This window comes from Bombus flavifrons, chromosome 2 (assembly GCF_040668555.2).
Source record: "Bombus flavifrons isolate JBK064 chromosome 2, iyBomFlav1_principal, whole genome shotgun sequence".
Lineage (NCBI taxonomy): Eukaryota > Metazoa > Arthropoda > Insecta > Hymenoptera > Apidae > Bombus > Bombus flavifrons.
Window position 1 is genome coordinate 9940210 of NC_138443.1, and position 21220 is coordinate 9961429.

Genomic DNA, 21220 nt, shown 5'->3' on the forward strand with positions numbered 1-21220 from the left:
CTGAGTTGCAATTATTCCCCGTGGAATCCGTCGGTCGGCTTTCTAACTCGTACCGTATCGCTGTTCAAGACTCATCAATCGAACCTTATATCGTGTTCTTCATCCGCGATTCCGTTTTAGTATCGCGCATTTATGACGTTACCGCAGCAGATAGCAGGTGTTTCTGCAGAACTTCGAGTTCGAATGAAAAGATATATTACAATATTTTTCTATTGGGCAAGAGTGGTATTTGAGTAGAATTTTCGACGTTTGTGAATGTCTGTTAATTTTACGAAGTCTTCGCGCGAATTTGATTATATTGCTTATAGTTTTCCACATAATTAATAAATAATCTTTTATATACAGATTTAGTTATACACAAATAGTAGCATACTATTAGTAGTTCAATAGTATAGTTGTCCGAAATGTTTCCTTCGTTTTATAAGGAAATAATAAACGCACAATGTTTTTTGTTTTATGTTTGTTTATTGAATTATGCACGAACGTAATAATAGAAATATAACGAAATGGATCATACCTAATTCAATAAAATAATATAAAACAGAAATTCTCGTTCGTCTATTATCAGCTTACGAAACGAAAGAAACTTTTCGGACAACCTAATACAACAGTAGTGTTACACGCACTGGGCTTCGAATCGCGAAGTCAAAGTATCCGAGGCACGTAATTTCATGTAATTGAAATCCATTATTTACTTGTTCTTTCAGGTGATGCAACAACAGCACATGGCCGGAGGAATGGGTGGCGTGAGACCACCGCCTCCCGAATACAAAGCGGCGGCTCAGGCCCAAATGATGCACGCTAGTATTGGCATGGGTCAGCAGCCTAGGTTTCCCAATACCGGGCCTATGCGTAGGGTTACACAACAACCTATGCCACCTTCAGGTGAGTACATCGTACTGTTCACAACTAATGAATGTACGACTCTTCGTTTGGCTAATTAGAATTCCTTCATACATATATGTATGTCAGTGTTGTTTCTATGTTTCGTGTATACCGATTAAATTAATTATTAAGGATAATTGTATACTTCTCCACTATGCATAGTTCAATTATGTAATTAATGAAATGAAAAATATAAATTTAATATAAGTCGTGTCCTAATCTTTCAATGTTCTACAGTTAAAATGTGTTGCTGTCTAATTTTGCTTATTTTTATATTATTTGGTATATAATTTAGTTATTTGTTGGACCAGGGATTTAATTCTAAATACGAGTACACTTTAAAGAAAGAAACGGGGGAAAAGATGAAAGAAAAAGTAACACATACATTTTCAAGCACGTCGATCTTGTATACTCGTGTACGAAAACGAGGGAGCAAATGTGTATACGTTTGTAAAAGTGGAAATCAACCACGTCGGCACGATCCAATCCTCTGTTTCGCTTTTTACGCTGACAGTGGCGACGGTTACGTCACTTTCATATGCACTGGCCGGAGTTGGAAGGCACTTAGGGTAATGAGAAGCTGGGTGCTGCTATCGATTCCTCCGTCTTTCGTCGAAACGACGCGTTCAACCACTGTACGACAGTTTTGATTTCCCCGTTCTTCTGTTCTCGAATCTTCGTGATTTATTATCTCTGCTACATTATTTACGAACACTACGGAATAACAAAAATTACAGAATTATGGGAACTACAGAAATATACAAACTATACCGTGTAATAAAAATTGTAGAATCACGAGATTCTGAAAACATAGATAAAAGAACTATACTCGAGAAAAAGATTACGACCATCGGATTTTTCTTCGAAACGTAGTTAAAGTTGCATTTCTCCATTTCGTTCACTCTTGTCCGCTATCCTTACAAAACAATATTTAAAATTCGAGACATAAATGAGAAGTTCAGAAGAAGAAGAATATATGTGATAAAATTTGTAATTCAACGGAACTGTAGCTAAACTTGTTTGTATACTTCTAAACATTAAAACACATCACTATACGTACTCGAGAAGATTTGTATGTTCTCTATATGGATATTATGTCAATACACTTATACTACTTCTTCCATTAAGTTTCTCAAATAATCCAACCATAATTCAGACAAGGGTTACCTTGTCTCGTTTGACAAGACTGTGCACAGTTTTTGTACTAAAAGTTAAATAAAGCGTAATAGATGTATTTCTCTCGGAAATATTTTTTGGGGAGCGGTCTTGATTATTGGACTATTTCGATTACATAGAGCTACGTAAATCGAAGTGAGCAGACGTAAAGACGTAAAGAGTAAACTGTGAATAATCGAGAAAAAATATTTGACCGGACGCGAAGCATTCATTTGAATAATGTTTATACACTTTTTAACCATTGCGATCGGTTAAATAAGTATTCGAGGGAAATGAGCCCGATCTCTTGCTGGATCCGCTCGAGGCTAGAAAGAACGAACGAGAACGAGATGTAGGTGTAGGAGCAGGAGAGGGTGGATTGGTGGTGGAAAGGGGATCGTAAATATTCTTATACATCGTAGCTCGTACGAGGCTCCTCTATCGATCTGCTCGGAGCTACTTTCATAAGATTCTATCCAAACGAAAATCCACAGAGCATTAAGGTTCTACGTTTCCTTCGTAATACGTATCTTCTTTACGTATCTGGCTAGCCAGAATGAAGAAACGTTTCCCCGCGATCGATCACCATCCTCTGCGATTCAATCGTCTGTTTCGGTCGTCGTAAATCTTACCTAAGATATTTTCGTATATAATTTGTAACAAGAAAATCCTTCTTCTGGTTTGATAAGAAATTTCCTGTTTGATACGACGAAGATTTTCTACGACTTAATTGTATATAAAATACATCATTGGTGGCAAATGTGCTGGAAGTTTTGAAAGATGACGCTTTAAAAATATCCTTCTTTCTACTAGTAGAGTTTCTTTATGTTTGTCTGCCTTGTTGTCAATTTTAAAAAACTGTCAGACTCAATCTACATATATTTATTCAATAATAAATTTACAACTAAGCAACAATGGCATAATTCTCAATGGCAAGGTTTAAATTATTTTAAGAGACATGATATGTACCATTATAAAGAAAAAGGTAAATGAAAGCCATATATAATTTCTTTGAGAGCGATTTACTAATAGAATAAATTCTTAATGTCTGAAATTTCATCTTCCCTATCAACATGAAAGAAAATGCATCTAAACCTTAAAGAAGGATCCTTAATATATTCTTAGCCGTATTTTTATACAATCTTTTACATAAAAACCCTGAAAAATGGCAATATTCACTAGCAATCACCTATCCGTTTGTCCTTGTTTTGTCGTAGGTCCGATGATGAGGCCGCAAATTGCGCAGCAGCAGCAGCAGGCGTTGCACGCTGCCGGTGGCAACATGTACATGGGCGGTGGCGGTATGGCCGCCATAGGCGGAATGCATCAGATGCATCAGCGTCTTGGATATCCTAGGACTAACAATCAACGGCCGCCTAACGTTAGCGTGGGTCCGCCTGATGGCCTTGGAAATAGTATCGCGGGCCGCGGCGCCCAGCAGGAGTGGCGACACGTTCTCATGCAGCAACAAGGCTTTCAGGCGCAGGCTTTGCGATCGCAATTTAACCAACAAGGTCACCAAGGTAAGCGTCTCCCTGGGACATCCATTATCATGCTTGTAATCCTGCGCGCAGTAGGCGATTCGTACGAGTAATCGCCGTTTCGAACGATATCGAATTAACAAATAACTTTTCTGTTCGGTTAACCGGTTACAACTATAACTCTGAAAATTATCTTCGGTTTTGAGAATTAATTTCTTCGCAGAAAATGGAATATTAAGAGATATTACGAATATTAAGAATTGATGTTATATACGTCTCTAATTAAATCTTATATTATAATATTGAGTAGTAGAATGCGAGTTACATTTCATGGGATTTTATAATCCTATATTTCCTAGAGACAGGAATGTGGAATTTGGAAATTGGAAATTATTCTTTTACTCGTAATGCAAATAGCAAGATAATAATAGATTTGGTCTTGTATTAGTGTCTACCAATTAATCCATTGTAACAGAAAGATATTTTGTACAATTCTTATATTCGTAGTTCTATATTTTACAATGAAAAATTAAGCTGTATGATTGCAGTAACGTACATTTGTCACGTTAGTTCATGATCCACTCCATGTTGCAACACGAAGAGTCAAACCATTAAGGCTACATCTTTATATGTGATAAATGATGAATTAAATCATTGCGTTTCTGTAGACAGTAAATACCAGTTATCACAACGAAATGTAAATCGTGTTAAACCGTTTCACTTATCCTCATTTTCCAGGTGGATTCGGTATGGGTGGCACAGGCGGAATGCAGATGAACGCCGCACAGATGCAACAGCATCAACAGTTGATCCGCTCACAGAGTGGAGGTATCGCTGGCTCCGGTATGGCCAATAGCACTCAGATGCAGCAGTTACTGTCGCAGCAACACCAGCAGCAAACATTAGCCATGCAGCAGAGTAATAATCAAATGTCACTGCAGATGCAAATGTCGCAGTCCTCATCAGTCAACTCTGTCAGCACTACCGGAACCGGTGAGTCTTGGACGATGACCATTCCCTGATTCCAAACCGCGGAGAATATTGATCGAACGAGATCTTGCGTTAAACAAGAAAAATGATTTCGACATGATTAATCGTCCGATAAATGGTGGATCCTGATCAATTTTCGTTACCTGATAATTTTATGATTGATTCAATGAAACTTATGATTTATTCAAATGGATTTCTTTCGATTACGCGTGTTTACCGTGAAAGATTACAGTTTCGTATGATATATTAAATAGAATAATAATAAATAATAGTCATGTAATGATTTGTTTGCCACCAAAGCGTATAACGAAATAATTAATCGTGTTAACGATGTTTTAAACAGTTAAGTTTATATCTTTGTGTTTATTTTTGTTATATTAGTATGATAAATCGGGCTTCTGTTAGAAAAGTAATAGGACATTGGAACATGTTTTACGATAGTTATATGCGTATTTAAGTTGTTCGTGTTATTATTTCTTAATGAAGTATCCATTGTAATTGATCAAAAGCAGTCAATAAAGTTCAAGTTCTCCCTTTTTACACACAAGATTATCTTAAGGAATTGTTGTATCACAAAAACAAAACCAAAGATATATTGATTATTTTTAAAAATTAATAATAGTGTCATAACACACGCAGCGATGCTATTAAAATTTATTTATACAGGAAACAGCTAATATTACATTTTTTTCGTGCTTAATACGAAAATATGCAAATACTTTAACTCGTTCTATCCTCGACCATATTATTACACTATCAAATCATTTGTACTAATCCTCATTAGTGTATTCATCCTCCTTATACATTATCATAAAATCATTTGCTCGTTATCAATCACGTTCGAACGATTCCCTTACAGGTTCTCCCCTGCACCCGCATCAACAGTACGGTGCTGGTAGTCCAGGAGTGCGCAGCCTGTCTCAACAGCAACAGCAACATGCGCAACCGCCGGCCACCACTACGGACCCTTCCGTAGCTGCAGCGGACTTTAGCCTCGAATTTCTGGAGAACCTTCCGACTGGAGACACGTCGAACTTCAGCGCTCAGGAACTGCTGAATTCCCTCGACTCTACGGCGGGCTTCAACCTCGATATTCTGTAAGACCACGCCTATCGCGGTCTATTCGGAAAATCGGATTTTAATTCACTCAAAGACCGGTTCAAAACGCAAAAAAAAGTGAAAATGTGAAAAAGAACGACGTACGATGATACATACACGCGCTAGGATCGATCACCCCCAGAAAAAATGCTTACGTCCATAAGTAGATTCGCTTTGACTGCACGCGCAGCATTCTCCATCGCGTGCTGCGCTGACAATTCGTTTAACAGTTCCTTCGAGATCGATAAATAATGACGAGACGTAATAGTCGCGTCAAGAGAAAATTAGTTGGTAAAAGTTAACAGGTTTACTGGGTTCGTGGAACGTGATCGTACCATTTGTTAGTCTTGATGGTAATATGGCAAAACTGTAGCGGTGAATGGACTGTGAACGGAGTCGAAAGTAGACGAAACGAGTGAAAGGGGGCGAGGAGACATAAGATTATTGATTTCCGTGTTGTGACGACCACTCGTTGAACCGCGACGATCACGGTTACCTGTAACGCGCGTCCTCCAATGATCAGACATGTTCATCGATTAATCTAATTTGAAAACGCGCGGTCGGGGTGTTTGATCCGGTCGAACCAGAAGTAAATGACGGTCGGTATCGCGACACGTGTATATGATAGATCCATACGTGTAGTAAGTTTCCTCAGACAGTTCGATGTTCGGCTTGCGGACGATAGAGGGTGCGCGAGTTGAAAAATTCGTTCGTCAGAGGGCATCCGGTTCGACGTCTCGCTTGCATGGAAACCGGTCGTAGTGCATTTTCGGCAGCTATCCTTCGGCTGGCGACTATTCTTCTAGGCAATCATCTTTTAGTAAAATTTAATTTCTTAAACGATAAACGGTCAAAGAAGCAGCAGAAACAAGAGAGTAAGGAAAAGAGAGGTAAATAGATCGAAATAGAACCAGTGGACGGTCGACAGCGTGGGAAATCAAGAGGCACGCGTAAAAATTCGTCCCGTCGTTCGTTGCTCCGCAAACATTTTATATTACATATACACATATAATAATATATATAGTGACGTTTAATCGCCATGTAAGTGGCATGTTCGAATCCTTTTTCTTTCGCTGCTCCCCATGTTCTCAAGTTTTCGCAGTGACGGTCGCACCGGAGTGAGGATCGATCGATCTTTCTCTCTCGAGTGCACGCGTCGACGACACTGCGCGGTGACTTCGACGCGCACTCCACAAAACGACCAACGGTAGAATTCTTTCTCTTGATTTTTCACGCGATGATCCACGATCGAGAATCGTCAGCGGACAAGCGAACAAAAGAAAATATCGTCCTAATAATCGTCGGTTCACGATCGATCGTGTCGTCGTTTTTGTTACAATGACGTTTCATTTATCCTTTCGGTCGACGATCGAGCGAAAGAATATTGAATCGTCGATTTTCTTTAACGAGTCGACATTCGACCGTCGCTGAACTTCGATTTACAGCTAATTACATTATTACGATAATAACAATTGCTAGAGATAATAGCGTATTTAAACGATGCCGCGAACGTTCGCGTATTCTACAATTAACAGAAAGTCAATTATGAGATATATTATTCGATTCCCGATGAATTACATCGTGGCCTGCGACGACGGGCCAGTGTTTCGGCCCGATCGATCGGTCCACGTCTCGCAGGGTTCGCGTCGCGTTTGATGATGAGGAGAGAAAGAGACGGAGCGAGTAAGAGTGGGAGAGAATGAAGAAACCCTTCCTAAGAACGCAGTGTTAGTGTTGCTACGGGATAAATTACAATCTTGACTGTACATAAAAATACACGATTACATAAACACACACACATACATATACACGTACACATACGAGTTAGAAGAAAATTCAGGACGATAAGTTCGCAAACTTTAGCCGATTAAAATTTAAGAGCCCTACGATATAGGTGAATATTATACATATATATATATAAATAAATAAATAAATATATATATATATATATATATAATGATAATAGTAATCGATGATAACGCACGATTCAAGAGCGAATGGCGAGAAATAGTGATACGGATGAAAATAGAAAGAGATAGAATATTTGAGAATATGGGAAAAAAGAATATAATTGGTGCGAAAAAGTGAAACGAATGAATCGGTGAGAAAGAATGAGACAACGCGTGATTGTGTATGTGTGTTTCGCGCGGCGATAAAGCACATTTCCTCGATCCGAGCGTATTTATTGAGTTTTAGTTCCATAGAATGTGCTCTGTCGCCGAATTCGACAGGTTGCACATGAAATAATTACGGTCAGCTGCGAACATCGTTCTTGGTACGATGAACCGAATGCTCTTCTCGCGGATATTCCGGTTCTTTTCGGCTCTTTCGAAATACCAAGAATTGTTGTAACAGGATAGCATTAGTACTTATCGTTTGATCCATTTTCAGTCAGAATTCATGCGAAACGTTCGATTGATACGGTGATTTATGAAATGTATCGAGCTACAGTTCATCGTCACCAGATGGCGGGTTCGCGACTAATCTTCCAAATAGTAAATACATTCCATAGATAATGAAAATGGAGTTAGAGATTCACGGTTCGTCTAATCAAAACTATCGTTTCTAGAAAAAGAGAGAGAGAGAGAGAGAGAAAGGTCGAAATAGATGAAAAAACGAAGTTTACGAGGAAACCATCGAGATAAGATAGACGCACTAGAATTCAAGAACACCGAGTGAATATACGGGACGCCCGGTAGAAAGTAGAAAAGAAAGACAGCAGAGAAACGAGAGTGCAGGAAAGTAACGAAAAGTAAAATAATCCTCGACCGTTCGCCGAAAAGCGTGCACGAATACTTTCCGATTGGAGTTTCGCTCGTCGCTCGCAGTTATATTCAGCGCTCGAATGGAGATCGCGTCTCCGATTTCGAGCATGTTCGTGTCATGCGAAAATTAGCAAAAAGAAGACAGTACGCGCGCCGCGCGGTTCCTTTTTTTTTTAACGTAAAATAAATAAAGGATGAAATTTTCTTGAATCAGACGAAACGACGTCATTTATTGTCTTGTAAAATATTGGGGCCATGAAACATAATCTAAAGAATGAAAAAAAACGACATAAAAAAAAGCGAAAAATGTGGAGAAAGAATAATAATTAAAAAAATGGGGGGAACGAAGGGGACAGGTGCTCTGATCGTGTCACGTTGATTTAATGAGGACGTATGATGTAAACGGAGAGAATCAAGCATAGTGATGAGAGTAACGAAGTCGCCACACGTGGTTGTTCTGTTCTCTTTGCTTTTTTCCGTGATTCTTAATAGAAGTAATGAATATACATACGTTTTTTCGTGGACGAACGAAAGCGAGAGAATGCGAGAATGCGAGAGAGAAAGAGAGCATTAGGGACCAACCAAAAAGAGAGTAAAAAAGCGTGCAGTGGTGTCGATTGTCGCGGTGGATCGTTTTTCCTTTTTATACACACGACAAAACGAGAGAGAACAATGGAGAAAGTGAGACATCAGTGCCTCGAATTATTTCGTGACAGAATACCGGATTAACAGTTCTAATCTCTATTATTTTCACGAAAATCTTTACGCGATGCATACAAAATGTGTTTCCGATCCTCGTGAGTATGCCACTCGATCTTCCACGTTTTAGGGGAAAAAAATGAAAGAGAAAAATGGACATAAAGATTGAAATAAGATCCATGAAAAAAGTTAACAACGATCGAGCTGTTTTCTCTTGCACTGTCGACAGTCGATGTTGGTTAGACGACGTTTCAGCCGGAGCGGACAAAATAAAAGAAAGGCTCCCGGGTATGTGTCAGTTCATCGAGGAGTCTCGTGCCGGATAAATATATACCTAATTATTTATAATATTTATAACTTTATATGATACACGGGCATTTCGCATAGAATAAAGTTCATGTTGAATTTCGAACTGTTATTAATAAAAAGCGTTGAGTTCCTACAATCGTTTCTTTACTTCGCTTCTGGATAATATTATCGTCTCATCTCACGACGAGTCGTATATTTCCAAATCGATTTTCCATTTTCCAACACAACAACAACAAACGGAGAAACCAAAGATTAAAACGGGAGAAATCGACCGTGTAACTCGATGAAATTTCGTTCCCAATGATAAACAACGCGTGCAGGACGCGCCATAAATGTCGATAAAACGGTACTGTTTGCCGGGTTCCCCGTAACTTCGCTAATTGTCGATTCGTGTTAAACCCGCGATCCATCGGACTGTTTAACGCGTTTCAATGTCGGTTATTTACACGCGAAGAATATAATCGAAACACAGTTCCTACATAGAACAACAGCCAGAAAGCGGCACAGAGCAGGACCAACCAGAGTCTCATCGATCTGTCCGCGATCCTAAACCATTTTGCATCTTCCATTCATTTCACGGTATTATACGTACTTCCAATGTTCACACGTCTCTCGTGCAATCGAACTAAACGTTTCGGAGATCGTTTCATGCCTACACAGATTTTCCCTCTGATTGGGCCATTTTTCGAAGTGCTCACCTTTTTATCGATTCTCTCCGGAGAGAATCGGAGGCGGATGCGTTTCTGCTCGAGGACACTGCCGGCGATCGCTGAAAAATTCACGATAGCGCTCATCGATCGACACGGTGAAAAAGAGACAGAGAAACCAAATGAAAATAGCGAATCCTGACTGATCCGGTGGTGGCGCACGCGAAGCGTATCCACGCTGTTTGCGCGATAATCCTAACGAAACTTCGCTCATTATCGATTCCTTCGAAGCTGTTGTTGCTAAGCGGATTCCTCGCGTTCCGTGTTAATCCTCGTTCCTCATCAAACATTTCTATATTAACAAATATTACGGTATTACTCTCCGTGAGGGGAGGAACCACTTTGGTTGTTGTCTCGTAGATGAACCAGTTAACTCATAGAATTCATTGTTTCTGCGAAGACGACGTTTTCATCTGCACCTCGACGTTCCGACACTAGGTCGAACGGCGGCGGCCTAACGCGTACGGTCGCGACGAACGCGGGGGCGGAAAGGGGCGGAGGATCAATATCACGGTTAGGGAGAGACCAGACTGAAAATAGGAGCGAGTGTAGGAGCAGCGATGAGGGATAAGGATTACAAGAGGAGAGAGAAAAGGAAAGAGGAGGGAAGCCAACCCGAAAATGTCAATTCGCCGGCCTTGGCTCCTCGTGAAATTACTATCGTGGCATAAGGGTAGAGCTCTAAACGGACTCTTACGGTTTTACGGGAGAATTTCCCTGGGATAGAGCAGATGTCTATGGTGATGGAGAAATATTTCTGTGGCATCGGATTATGATTCTTGTGAGCAGTAACTCCAGTAGATTCAGTTGAGTTTTAGGTCACGGAGGATCATATGGATGTAAAAGATTCATAGTAATTTGTTTTTGTATCATGTTTCGTTGATCGATTTGGGTTGTTCGTAGAATTATGTTCATGTAAATCGTGTCATAATAGAATCGTATTTTTAGTTTCTGTTTTATTAGAGTATCCTGTTAATTCGAAGTTTCGTTTTGATTTATTCGTTTATTAAATTTTGTTTTAGATAGATTCCGAAATTGATTTTTGGAGAATTAACTGTGTCATTCTATCTATCGAGATTTAGTATTTTGAAATTCACTCGAGAACCTTCAATCTATTTAGAATCTCATTAAGATTTGTCAACCAAAGTTTATCCAAGCTTTTGTAATTATTAAATATTATTTAAAACCCAAATAGTATTAGTATTTGAATAAAGTCGTCGATCTTAGATTCGCAATTCTATATAAGTATGCCAAGGTGAAAAAGGCATTGATTTATAATCTGATCGTATTGATAACTATATCCTTGGTTAAGTGTCGTCCTATATACCAATGTGCATATTGTGCAAGCTGTACTGTGATTAATAAGTCTTTTCTTTCATACAAATTCGAGTGGGCCAATCGTTTTTCACCAAAGTCCATGATTTTGAGAATTAGTTCATTAGATGTTGTATATAATGAACGATATAAGAAAGTGAATTTGTTAGGGCAATCTTACTTTCCTTTACTTCCATTTCCAGTAGGTTACGACTATTTGAGATGAAAGTAAGAAATAAGTATTACTAAAGATAAACGATAAAAGTGAAATAGAATAATATATTCGGTTTGTAATAGTTTGCAAATTTCATTGATAGAACATGTAAGTGCAATGACGATCCACTGGTCGACATCGACAGAGCACGCAACGCTCCACTATATACACAACACCGAATGGCTCATGAAAAATCTGTGGTGAAACTATCAATTAACTGACCTTTGCGATAGAGAAAGGCAGAGTTCACGTAACTATTCTGGATTAGGACAAATTCTCGTTTCGAAGTTGCACATTCTAGCAACTACAAATTACGTAAACACTGAAGACGTTTGGGCCGCGTAAAAATCTCGAGTCCAAGTACAGTAGAGCAAAACAAACTTCCGGAAATATCTCGCGAATTATCTGTTAAAACAGACGAGAAGATATGATTCTTTAATTTCCAACGTAACGGTAAATATTTTGACTAGAAGGAATGTGTTTGTTAACTCACAGTCGTTTTTTCCCTAAAACGGCGACAGATCTGAAACGTTAATCATCCTTCGTCGTAAAAGTCAGCGAGAGTAAAAGTATCGAGATATTTTCTAAGTTCTTGTTCTTGACACAAAAGAAACAGTAACAATAAAAACACACACATATAATTTCACTCTATTGCGAGAGAACAAAAAAAGAAAAAAAAAGTGAAGTATAAAAATGTGAAAAATTGGACGGTATACCTATATTTCAAGGTTATATAAAACCAACTCGTGGTTCTTGTATCCAGTTTATTTTATACTCGCTTGCCTTTTGTGTAGAGCGTCGACTAGATGATTTTCTACTGATCCTCTCTTTACAAGAATACGAAAAACAGTCGTCGAGGTTGTCGCAAACATCGAAACCTCTTTTTCATACACCTCACTCATGTACCGTCATCCAGGGAATTTCGTTTTTTCCAAAGACAGTCTCTACGACGAACACCCGTATATCCTCGAAAATTTTATTTCAATTTGCGTTTTAATGAACGATCGGTTTTACGTGTTCCTATTTCTCTTATATTAGAAACTATATTCAAGTTTAAACGTGAATACCGAATTAATTATTAAAACTCTCAGTTTGTCGAGGTTATTGAACTATAGCGAATTTTCAATTCGAAGAGACTGTTCTTTGCAACAACGAAATCGATTCAACGAGAGGAAGAGACGAGAAAAAGCAGAGGGTGACTCAATGAGTTTGAGAATATAATAATTATACATATAGTATATAGTTATATATACACACACACACACGCATATCTATATATATATATATATATATATATATATATATATATATATATATATATATATATATATATATATATATATATATATATATATATATATATATATATATAGATATGCGTGTGTGTGTGTGTATATATAACTATATATATATATATATATATATATATATATATATATATATATAGTTATATATATATATATATATATATATATATATATATATATATAGTTATATATACATATATATATATATATATATATATATATATAGATATCTTTTTCTCGACAATTCCTTCGAATGAACCAATTGATTATATATATATATATTTATCTCGCGGTAAATGAATACAATTCAGAATAATGCTTGAGGGATCAGTATTTATAATGCGCGAGGAGGTTTCGATAAATGCGATAAAATAATATTTGACCAACAACGATGGCTACGACGACGACTCAGAATCACGGCGACAGAAGCATAGCGACGTATCGGTTTCTTTTTTCCTTCGTCGTATATTGTAAATAGCGTGTAGTAAGTCAGTATGCGATTGGTGGGAGGTAGGTAGAGACAAAGAGAAAGCGAGCGAAGCACGTGACTGTAATTTTTGCGGCTGACGGATAATCGGCGAACACCGCCGCGCCACAGAGTCTTGATGTTTTCTTCTTCGACCGAATTGCGCGCGAGAGGGGATCGAGAATGCAAACGAAAGCCGTTTCTCTCCCTTCTCGGCGAGAAATCGCTTCGAACAGGTCATAGGATACGGTCCGTGACGGTACGTAACGGGCGTGCACAGTGACAATCTTGCGAAATAAAACGAAACGAAATAATTAATGATTGAGAAAATTTAAAAAATTAATTATTGAAAGTCACTATTTTATGAATGGATAGGATGAATCGATATATAACTAGAAGAAAAAAAAAAACGGAAGAAAGATAATGTAGAGCAAGAAACGAATAATATCGATGTTGATTAAAATTCTGTTGATTGAAATTCTAAATTCTTTAATTACAATTGTGAATTAAGGAAAATAATACGATAGGAAGGGTAAAGAAGAATCACACGCGAAACGGGATGAACGTGCTAGCGCTTTCGCCGCAGATCAATCGACGCAGATTCAATACTCTTTCTTCATGCTATTGTTCTTAACGAGATTGTGATATATTATATTGTTAATGCTGTAACGATAACTAGATGCGCGTACGTATAGAGGGCGCATTGTTCGTCGCGCGGAAGTTTTAGTCAAAAAGAGGGCGCAGCAAGCGATCATCCCGGGGACTCGAATGAAGCAGATTCTTCGCGAGTGTTCGCCGATATAGTTTTCGATGATCCGTGCCGTGAAATTTACGCTTCGCCGTTTCTTTCCGTTCGCGAACACGTGAAAGCAGATCGGTTTACCGAGAGAGAGAAAGAGAGAGAGAGAGACGAGACGAGGTAGCAATAAAACAGTAGTGAAACAAACGAGGGAAAAAAAGAGCGAAACAGTAAGAGATAAAGGAAGAGTTAGAAATAGAGAGTGAGTGGACACGCGTTGATTGGATGGAGACGCGAGGGAAACAATGCCTGTAAATAAACGAACAAAACAGAAAAAAAAGATGAAAGGAAGAAGACAGTGTTGCGTTATAGTTATTTATGTTGCTGATCGAAGCGAATTCGATAGTGAATTATTGTAATAATTCGTAATTTAAGACGGAGAACGGAGGAAGAGAAATGAGAAATCATATACACAGATTATGTACATAAGCTAATGGGTAATATCTCCCTTGGTAAAGGATAGTTTACGGATAGTTATTTTTATTACTATTATTATTATTATTTCTAAGTAACTATTATTATTATCATATTATTATTGTCATATTATTATTTTATTATTATTATTATTAATTATTATTATTACTTATTACTATTATCATTATTAATATTATAATTACCATTGTTATCCTTCGGCCAATGATCTCAAAAGCAAGATAATTATGTTCGGATGAGAGTGTTGCTAAATCTGAGCCGATTTCAATTTTCATCAAAGGCCACAGTGGGAAAAGGATCACCGTTTTCGTTCATACATTCAAGACACCGATTCTACTTCTTCATCTCTCGTGTTTTCTTTTTATCGACTTTTAATTATTTCCTTTTTTTCGTTCATTCGTTCGTTCCTTCCTTCCTTTTACTTTTATTTCTGGCCTATGTACTCTCTAAACATGTTTATGACGCACTCGAAGCGAATTCTTCGTCTACGGTTGCGCTTCGTTTCCGGTTCTAGTAAATTTCGTTACACTTCTAATACGACGCGTGCATTCTAAAAGATAATGAACGCGCGGTTTTTGAATTCTTTCCTCCGTTTAGATTTATCTCGGATCACTTAGACTTCTCTTGGCTTTAAGCACACGATAAATAGACACGTGATCGGAGAATGAACGTTCCTTTTTTTTATTGGGCCATACATTCTTTCATTGCATAAGAAAGAACATAAACAGGATAAATAATTGTTTATATCGCTATAGGTCCCGTTTATATCGAGTTATTTTATAAGTGTTTATCAAATGAGAAATATGCCCACTTAAAAGTCGTGAACTCTAATTTTTATTTTGTTTCATCGTATGTTACGTGCGAACGGCAGTTCTAAATAAAACACGGAAGGTTATTTGGTTTTGCCCTAGATTCGTCGACGAATCCTTTAAGTGAGGACATTAAGAGAAAGAAAAAGAAAAAAAGGAAAAAAATAAATAGCGGTTTAATATAATGTAATTCGAAAGTGACCTATTAAATGAATGAATTTAGTTAAATCTGATAGCGGTGCAACGCTGATCAAATTATTCATAAACATGTTTTATCAAACGAGAGTCAAGACATTTTGTCATGTCTTTGTATATTTTTATGCAATGTTGTAGAATGATATTGTTTCAAATATATTATACAGATAATAATAATAAACAAATTTATATGCCATAACCTGTGTTTAATTTACTTCAATTTCATCCCACTTTACTTCCTATCCTAGTATTTAAGTAATTTTTTTAGAACTAGAACGAAAACCAAAGTTTTTAAATTTAATTACTGAACAGTTCGAATACGTAATGCAGAAAGTTAGGTTTTGCTTCAATGTTATAAACATTTTGCATGAGAGACAATTTCAGAGATCAGCAGAACAGAAATGAGTCATCTGACCTAGTACTTGATAGGTAAGCCAATTTTCTATCGAGATTTTGCTTCTTTACTACTTTACTTACAGATGTTCTCAAAAATACGACTGCATATCAAAATCGACAGTCTAATTATGATTATTTACTTTTACATTTAGTAATTTGCATTCTAATGGAATTCATATTGTAATATTTCAATTAAAAAACCATATTACAAAATAAATAGAACATCTTACATTACTTTATAATAGAATGTGCCAGCTTCTGTATGATCATCTTTTTATAATAGTATAATAGCATATAATAGTCTATAATATATAAAGGATAGTTTAACACCACCTTATAGTCCTATTATTTAGTATCCTTTTCGCTATACAGTCCCATAGAAAATCAAAAGGTGAACTCAGGAAATAGTTAAAAACACGCGAAATTTAAAAAGGAATCGTATAGAAAAAGGAATAGTTTTCGAAAATTCTGAGAAATGACATCAAATCCTAACATTTAACGAAATAGTGCCATCTTCTATGTTATGATGATTTCCTGATACAAAATCGCAAGTCGGCTGAAAAATTTTTCGATCAGTTGAAAATTTCGGTTTTGAGAAATTTTTGGAATATGATGTTATTTCCAACAATGGCCGAGGTCGCACCACCTCCTATGCTATCATGTTCTATTGATACAAAATCGCTATTTTGACTGACAAATTCGTGGCTCGAACGCCAAATTTCAGCTCTTGAATTTTCTCAGAAAATGGTGTCATTTTCTGGAATTTTGGAAGATTTCTAATACTTCTTATGACTCTTAATTGAATACTCTATTAATACTCTCTTGATACTTAACAATACTTATCAATTTTCTCGAACTTCTTGATCATTTTTTAATAATTTATTCCTTAAACTAATAGGAATTGGACTGGATTTAAGAATTATGGATGTTGGAAGGATTTTATATAATTAAACGTTTTGTTTATTGGTAAGCTTACAATAATTGTACAATTTTACAACTTAGGTGTAATAATTTGTGTAATTGTATCATTTTACAATAATGTAATTCTGTTACTCGACCGATGGAGCTAAAACAATTCTTCTCGTGTGAAAATGATGACTAAAATCTTATATATATCTGCTCGTGGTACCATGCAGCGTTTTACCGCTCTTTTTCAAATCGCCGGTAAGCGCCTGGCTTTGGACCAATTCCGTGCGACGTCGATGTTAGTGACGTTTTAGTTATTTCAAAAGCATGGCTATGTCTACCGTTCATAGATTGAGGTTCGCGATTAAATTCGGAAAAAACCTTACAAGACCGTTAAGTCTGAGCTGTGGAAGACGAATTTTAGGAAAACAATGTCAGCGGTTTTCAGGTTTGTATATTTTTCACGTCATATCATTTTCATTTCTATATTATTTTTTTAATTACGTACATTTTAAGGTTATGTGAACATGTTTTCCTTAATCCTATAAAATGAATTTAATATAATATTTATATAATTACATTCTGTATACACAAAATAATTGATTTTTGAATGCATAGGTATAGCTGGCACTCTGGCACAAAGCTATTCTTCTCAGGCAGCGACACAAACCACAGAAACTCATAATATTATAAAAGATGTAGAAAAACCTATAGGTATTTGCACGTGTAATATTCAAAATATATCTTTTATATAACATCTTTTAATTTTTTTAGAGGAAGGAGACAAACATGAATTCCGGTCAGAAACACAGATGCTTTTACAAATTGTTGCAAAGTCTTTGTATTCAAATAAAGAGGTACCATTGCCCTTATCTTATGCTATTATTTTAATGTTACTTAATTTCTAGGAAATAAATATTTAATCAAAAAATGTTTTTCTCTTTTACTTTGATCGAAAGGTATTTCTACGTGAATTAATTTCTAATGCAAGTGATGCACTTGAAAAATTAAGATATATGCGCTTAAATGATTCTAAAGCTACAGATATTATTGGTGACAGAAATTTGGAAATTCATATTGGTACTGATAAACAAAATAGAATACTTATAATTCAGGATACAGGAATTGGTATGACTCATGAAGAACTGGTATCAAATCTAGGAATTATAGCTAGATCTGGTTCTAGAGTAAGTATAATTAACAATACCAATTAAAATGAATTAATTATATACTACATATATTTTACGATTTTAGCCATATTACACAGAAACTTTTTATTTTATCATGTAAATTTTTCTTTAATATAGGCTTTTTTAGAAAAATTAAAAGAGAAACAAGATGCCGGTGATATGTCACAAATTATTGGGCAATTTGGAGTTGGCTTCTATAGTGCTTTTATGGTTGCTGATAAAGTAGAAGTGTTTACAAAATCATATGCACCAGATGCTGAAGGCTTTTGCTGGGTTTCTGATGGGTAAAAAGTGTTCTTTTTAACACGTTCGTCGCCACGTCGCACATATTCGTGCGACGGGTATACTTCCGTGGGAGCCCCGTCACCAACGTATGGTGACGCTCTTCTTGTTCGAGTTAACACGTTCGTCGCCCAGCGTGTTTCGGCTATGTTTCTTGCGAGGCCCAAATCCGACCGTGGCTTCCTCAATATTCGAACTCGATGAAATTCTATTTATAGTTTTTTTTTTCTAAAATTCACTACTTCGTCATCACTACTCTCCTCACTTTCAAATATATTTTCACACTGTATACTGAACATTTTGAGGATGAAAAAATCACTGATGTACGTCTCACAAGTATGCTTCTCGACTAAATCAAAGATCTGAGATATCTGCCATGAGATCCCTCGGAATACTCTAGCTGGAAAGTTTATCGCTTTCTCCATTTCAGAACTAAATATATTTGTCGGAGATGAAAGAACATCGGGATTTCCCGTCTGGAATGTTGGGATAAACCCCAATACCCCAGTCCAGACTTTTACTATAGCTACACTTAAGTAATAAAAATAAGAAATAGTTTTAATATTCCAATCTGGCTTTATGACGATGGGTTCGGGCTCGAAGTGACATAGCGGGTCACTGGACGTAGCCACGGTCGGATTTGGGCCCCGCAGGAAACATAGCCGAAACACGCTGGGCGACGAACGTGTTAATAATTAATTTAATAATTAGAAATTTTTATTTTTATGAAATATGGAAGGTATATGTATATATTATTAAAATATAAATTATTATTCAGTTCTGATACATTTAAAATCTCAAAGGCTGAGGGAGTTCAACCAGGAACTAAAATTGTTATACACTTGAATCTCGAGTGCCGGCATTATAGCGATGAGGACACAATTAATAGTATGTGGTTTAAACATTTTCATGCGATTATTTATTTTTAGATTATTGATTAATCTATTAATATTTCACAGATCTCATCATGAAGTACAGCAACTTTATCAGTAGTCCTATTTATGTTAATGGCAAAAGAGTTAATACCCTGCAGGTATGATAGAAGAAATGCTTACATTTCCCAGGATATTTTATATTGAATTGTGTAGCTATATGTATTTTTTTAGCCATTGTGGATGCTTGATCCAAAAGATATTACACCATTACAACATAATGAGTTCTATAGATTTATTGGGAACTGTTTCGATTCTCCGCGATTCATATTACATTACTCGACCGACGTTCCACTTAATATAAGGGCGTTATTATATTTCCCAGAACAAAAACCACCATTATATGATTTCGCGAAAAATGAAACAAGTGGGGTTTCGTTATATAGCCGTAAAGTTTTAATTAAAAATAAGATCGAAAATATTTTGCCAAAGTGGATGCGTTTCATCAAAGGAGTAATTGATTCTGAAGATATTCCTCTTAATTTAAGTCGTGAATTATTGCAGAATAGTACTTTAATTGGGTAAGACAAAAGTTGATTAAAATATGTAATGTTATATGAATGGTTGTAATCATTTTAATTTGATTTATTTATTTTAACTTTTAATGTAGGAAATTGCGTAATGTTCTAACCACGCGAGTCTTAAAATTTTTGAATACAAAATCTCAGAAATGTGCTGAAGACTACGACAAATTTTACAAAGATTACAGTGTCTTTTTAAAAGAAGGTATTGTAAGCACTGATTCTCAAATGGAAAAGGTAATATATATATGTATATATATATTTCTTTTTTATTAATACATGTAGATATTATTTTCATCGCTTCTGTAATAGTTTTTGTTATATATCTCTTTGTTTGGTTCTTGTGTTATTGTTTATTAGGAAAACATCGCTAAACTTTTACGATTCCAATCGTCTGCAATGCCACCGGAGGAATTAATAAGTCTAGAAGATTACTGCAAACGAATGCCTTCTAATCAAAATAAGATCTATTACCTATTAGCACCAAGGTAAGTTAATTACTTTTTCCTACTATAAATTATTATGACAGTATTTGTATTTACTTCTTAATTTTAGCCGAAGCTTAGCTGAACAATCACCATATTACGAATCTCTAAAGAAACGGAATATTGAAGTAATATTTTGCTATGAAGCGTATGACGATGTGATTTTCTTACACTTAAAACAGTTTAACTCTCATAAGTTGACTTCTATTGAAGAAGAGTTATGTGAACCAGATTCAAAATCTGATAGTCCTGGTACGTGATATGTCTGAATGACTTTCGAATTTGTATAAATTGTTCTATTTTAATATTTCTTCTTGTTTAGGTATTATTAATGAAGGCGAAATGAACAATCTTATAACATACATGAAGAAAGTTTTGAGCGGAAAGGCTCATGACATTAAAACAACGACTCGACTTGAGTCACATCCGTGTGTTGTTACAGTTCCAGAGATGGCAAGTGCAAGACACTTTACCCGCTTACAAACACGTCAATTAGGAAATGAAATGCTTTACTCCATGCTTCGGCCATGTTTGGAAATAAATCCTAATCATTTCCTCATTAAAAAGCTTTGTGAATTAATGAACACCAATACAAAATTAGCAGATCTTCTCATAGAACAGGTATTATATTATGATCTATTATGTTATTTTTGATAGCCTCGGATTTTATGTGTTCTAAATCTCTTCTTAATCTGTTCCAGTTATTCACGAACAGTATGGTAGAAGCTGGTTTAATTGATAACCCACGTATATTATTAGTGTCTCTGAATAAATTGCTGACTGCAGCATTAGAGAAACATTAATTTACATAAAATATTTGGAAAAATACTGTAATAAATTATCAATATGTTCTATATATGAACATTTCAAATAAAATATAATT

General features: G+C 36.1%; 2 protein-coding genes and 1 long non-coding RNA gene across 12 annotated transcripts in view; all 3 read left to right on the plus strand.

The window, feature by feature from the left end:
- Positions 1-12140, plus strand: part of mam (neurogenic protein mastermind) — a 246051-nt gene extending 233911 nt beyond the window's left edge. For all 10 annotated transcript variants that reach the window (XM_069132111.1, XM_069132112.1, XM_069132113.1 and 7 more), the window contains 4 exons: positions 708-885; positions 3258-3563; positions 4260-4514; positions 5371-12140. In XM_069132111.1, the coding sequence (XP_068988212.1) occupies positions 708-885; positions 3258-3563; positions 4260-4514; positions 5371-5612 (981 nt within the window). In that variant the 3' untranslated portion in view covers positions 5613-12140. The remainder of the gene's footprint in view (positions 1-707; positions 886-3257; positions 3564-4259; positions 4515-5370) is intronic.
- A 949-nt stretch (positions 12141-13089) lies between these two features.
- LOC138189867 (uncharacterized) lies at positions 13090-15824 on the plus strand. The gene is made up of 2 exons (XR_011176140.1): positions 13090-14626; positions 14839-15824. It is a non-coding gene; the product is annotated as an uncharacterized LOC138189867 (long non-coding RNA).
- A 1397-nt stretch (positions 15825-17221) lies between these two features.
- Trap1 (TNF receptor associated protein 1) lies at positions 17222-21207 on the plus strand. Its single transcript, XM_069130154.1, has 13 exons — positions 17222-17375; positions 17546-17641; positions 17702-17784; positions 17887-18114; positions 18235-18401; positions 19178-19287; positions 19359-19432; positions 19506-19852; positions 19942-20089; positions 20213-20340; positions 20408-20589; positions 20660-20958; positions 21039-21207. The coding sequence occupies exons 1-13, from the start codon at positions 17255-17257 to the stop codon at positions 21138-21140; spliced, it is 2085 nt and encodes a 694-aa protein (XP_068986255.1). The 5' UTR covers positions 17222-17254; the 3' UTR covers positions 21141-21207.
- The last annotated feature ends 13 nt before the right edge of the window (positions 21208-21220 follow it).

Coding starts and splice junctions, on each gene's coding strand:
- Trap1 (XM_069130154.1), top strand. CDS start 17,255: ATGGCTATGTCTACCGTTCATAGATTGAGGTTCGCGATTAAATTCGGA. Junction 17,376..17,545: donor ACAATGTCAGCGGTTTTCAG/GTTTGTATATTT, acceptor TTGAATGCATAG/GTATAGCTGGCACTCTGGCA. Junction 17,642..17,701: donor AGATGTAGAAAAACCTATAG/GTATTTGCACGT, acceptor TAATTTTTTTAG/AGGAAGGAGACAAACATGAA.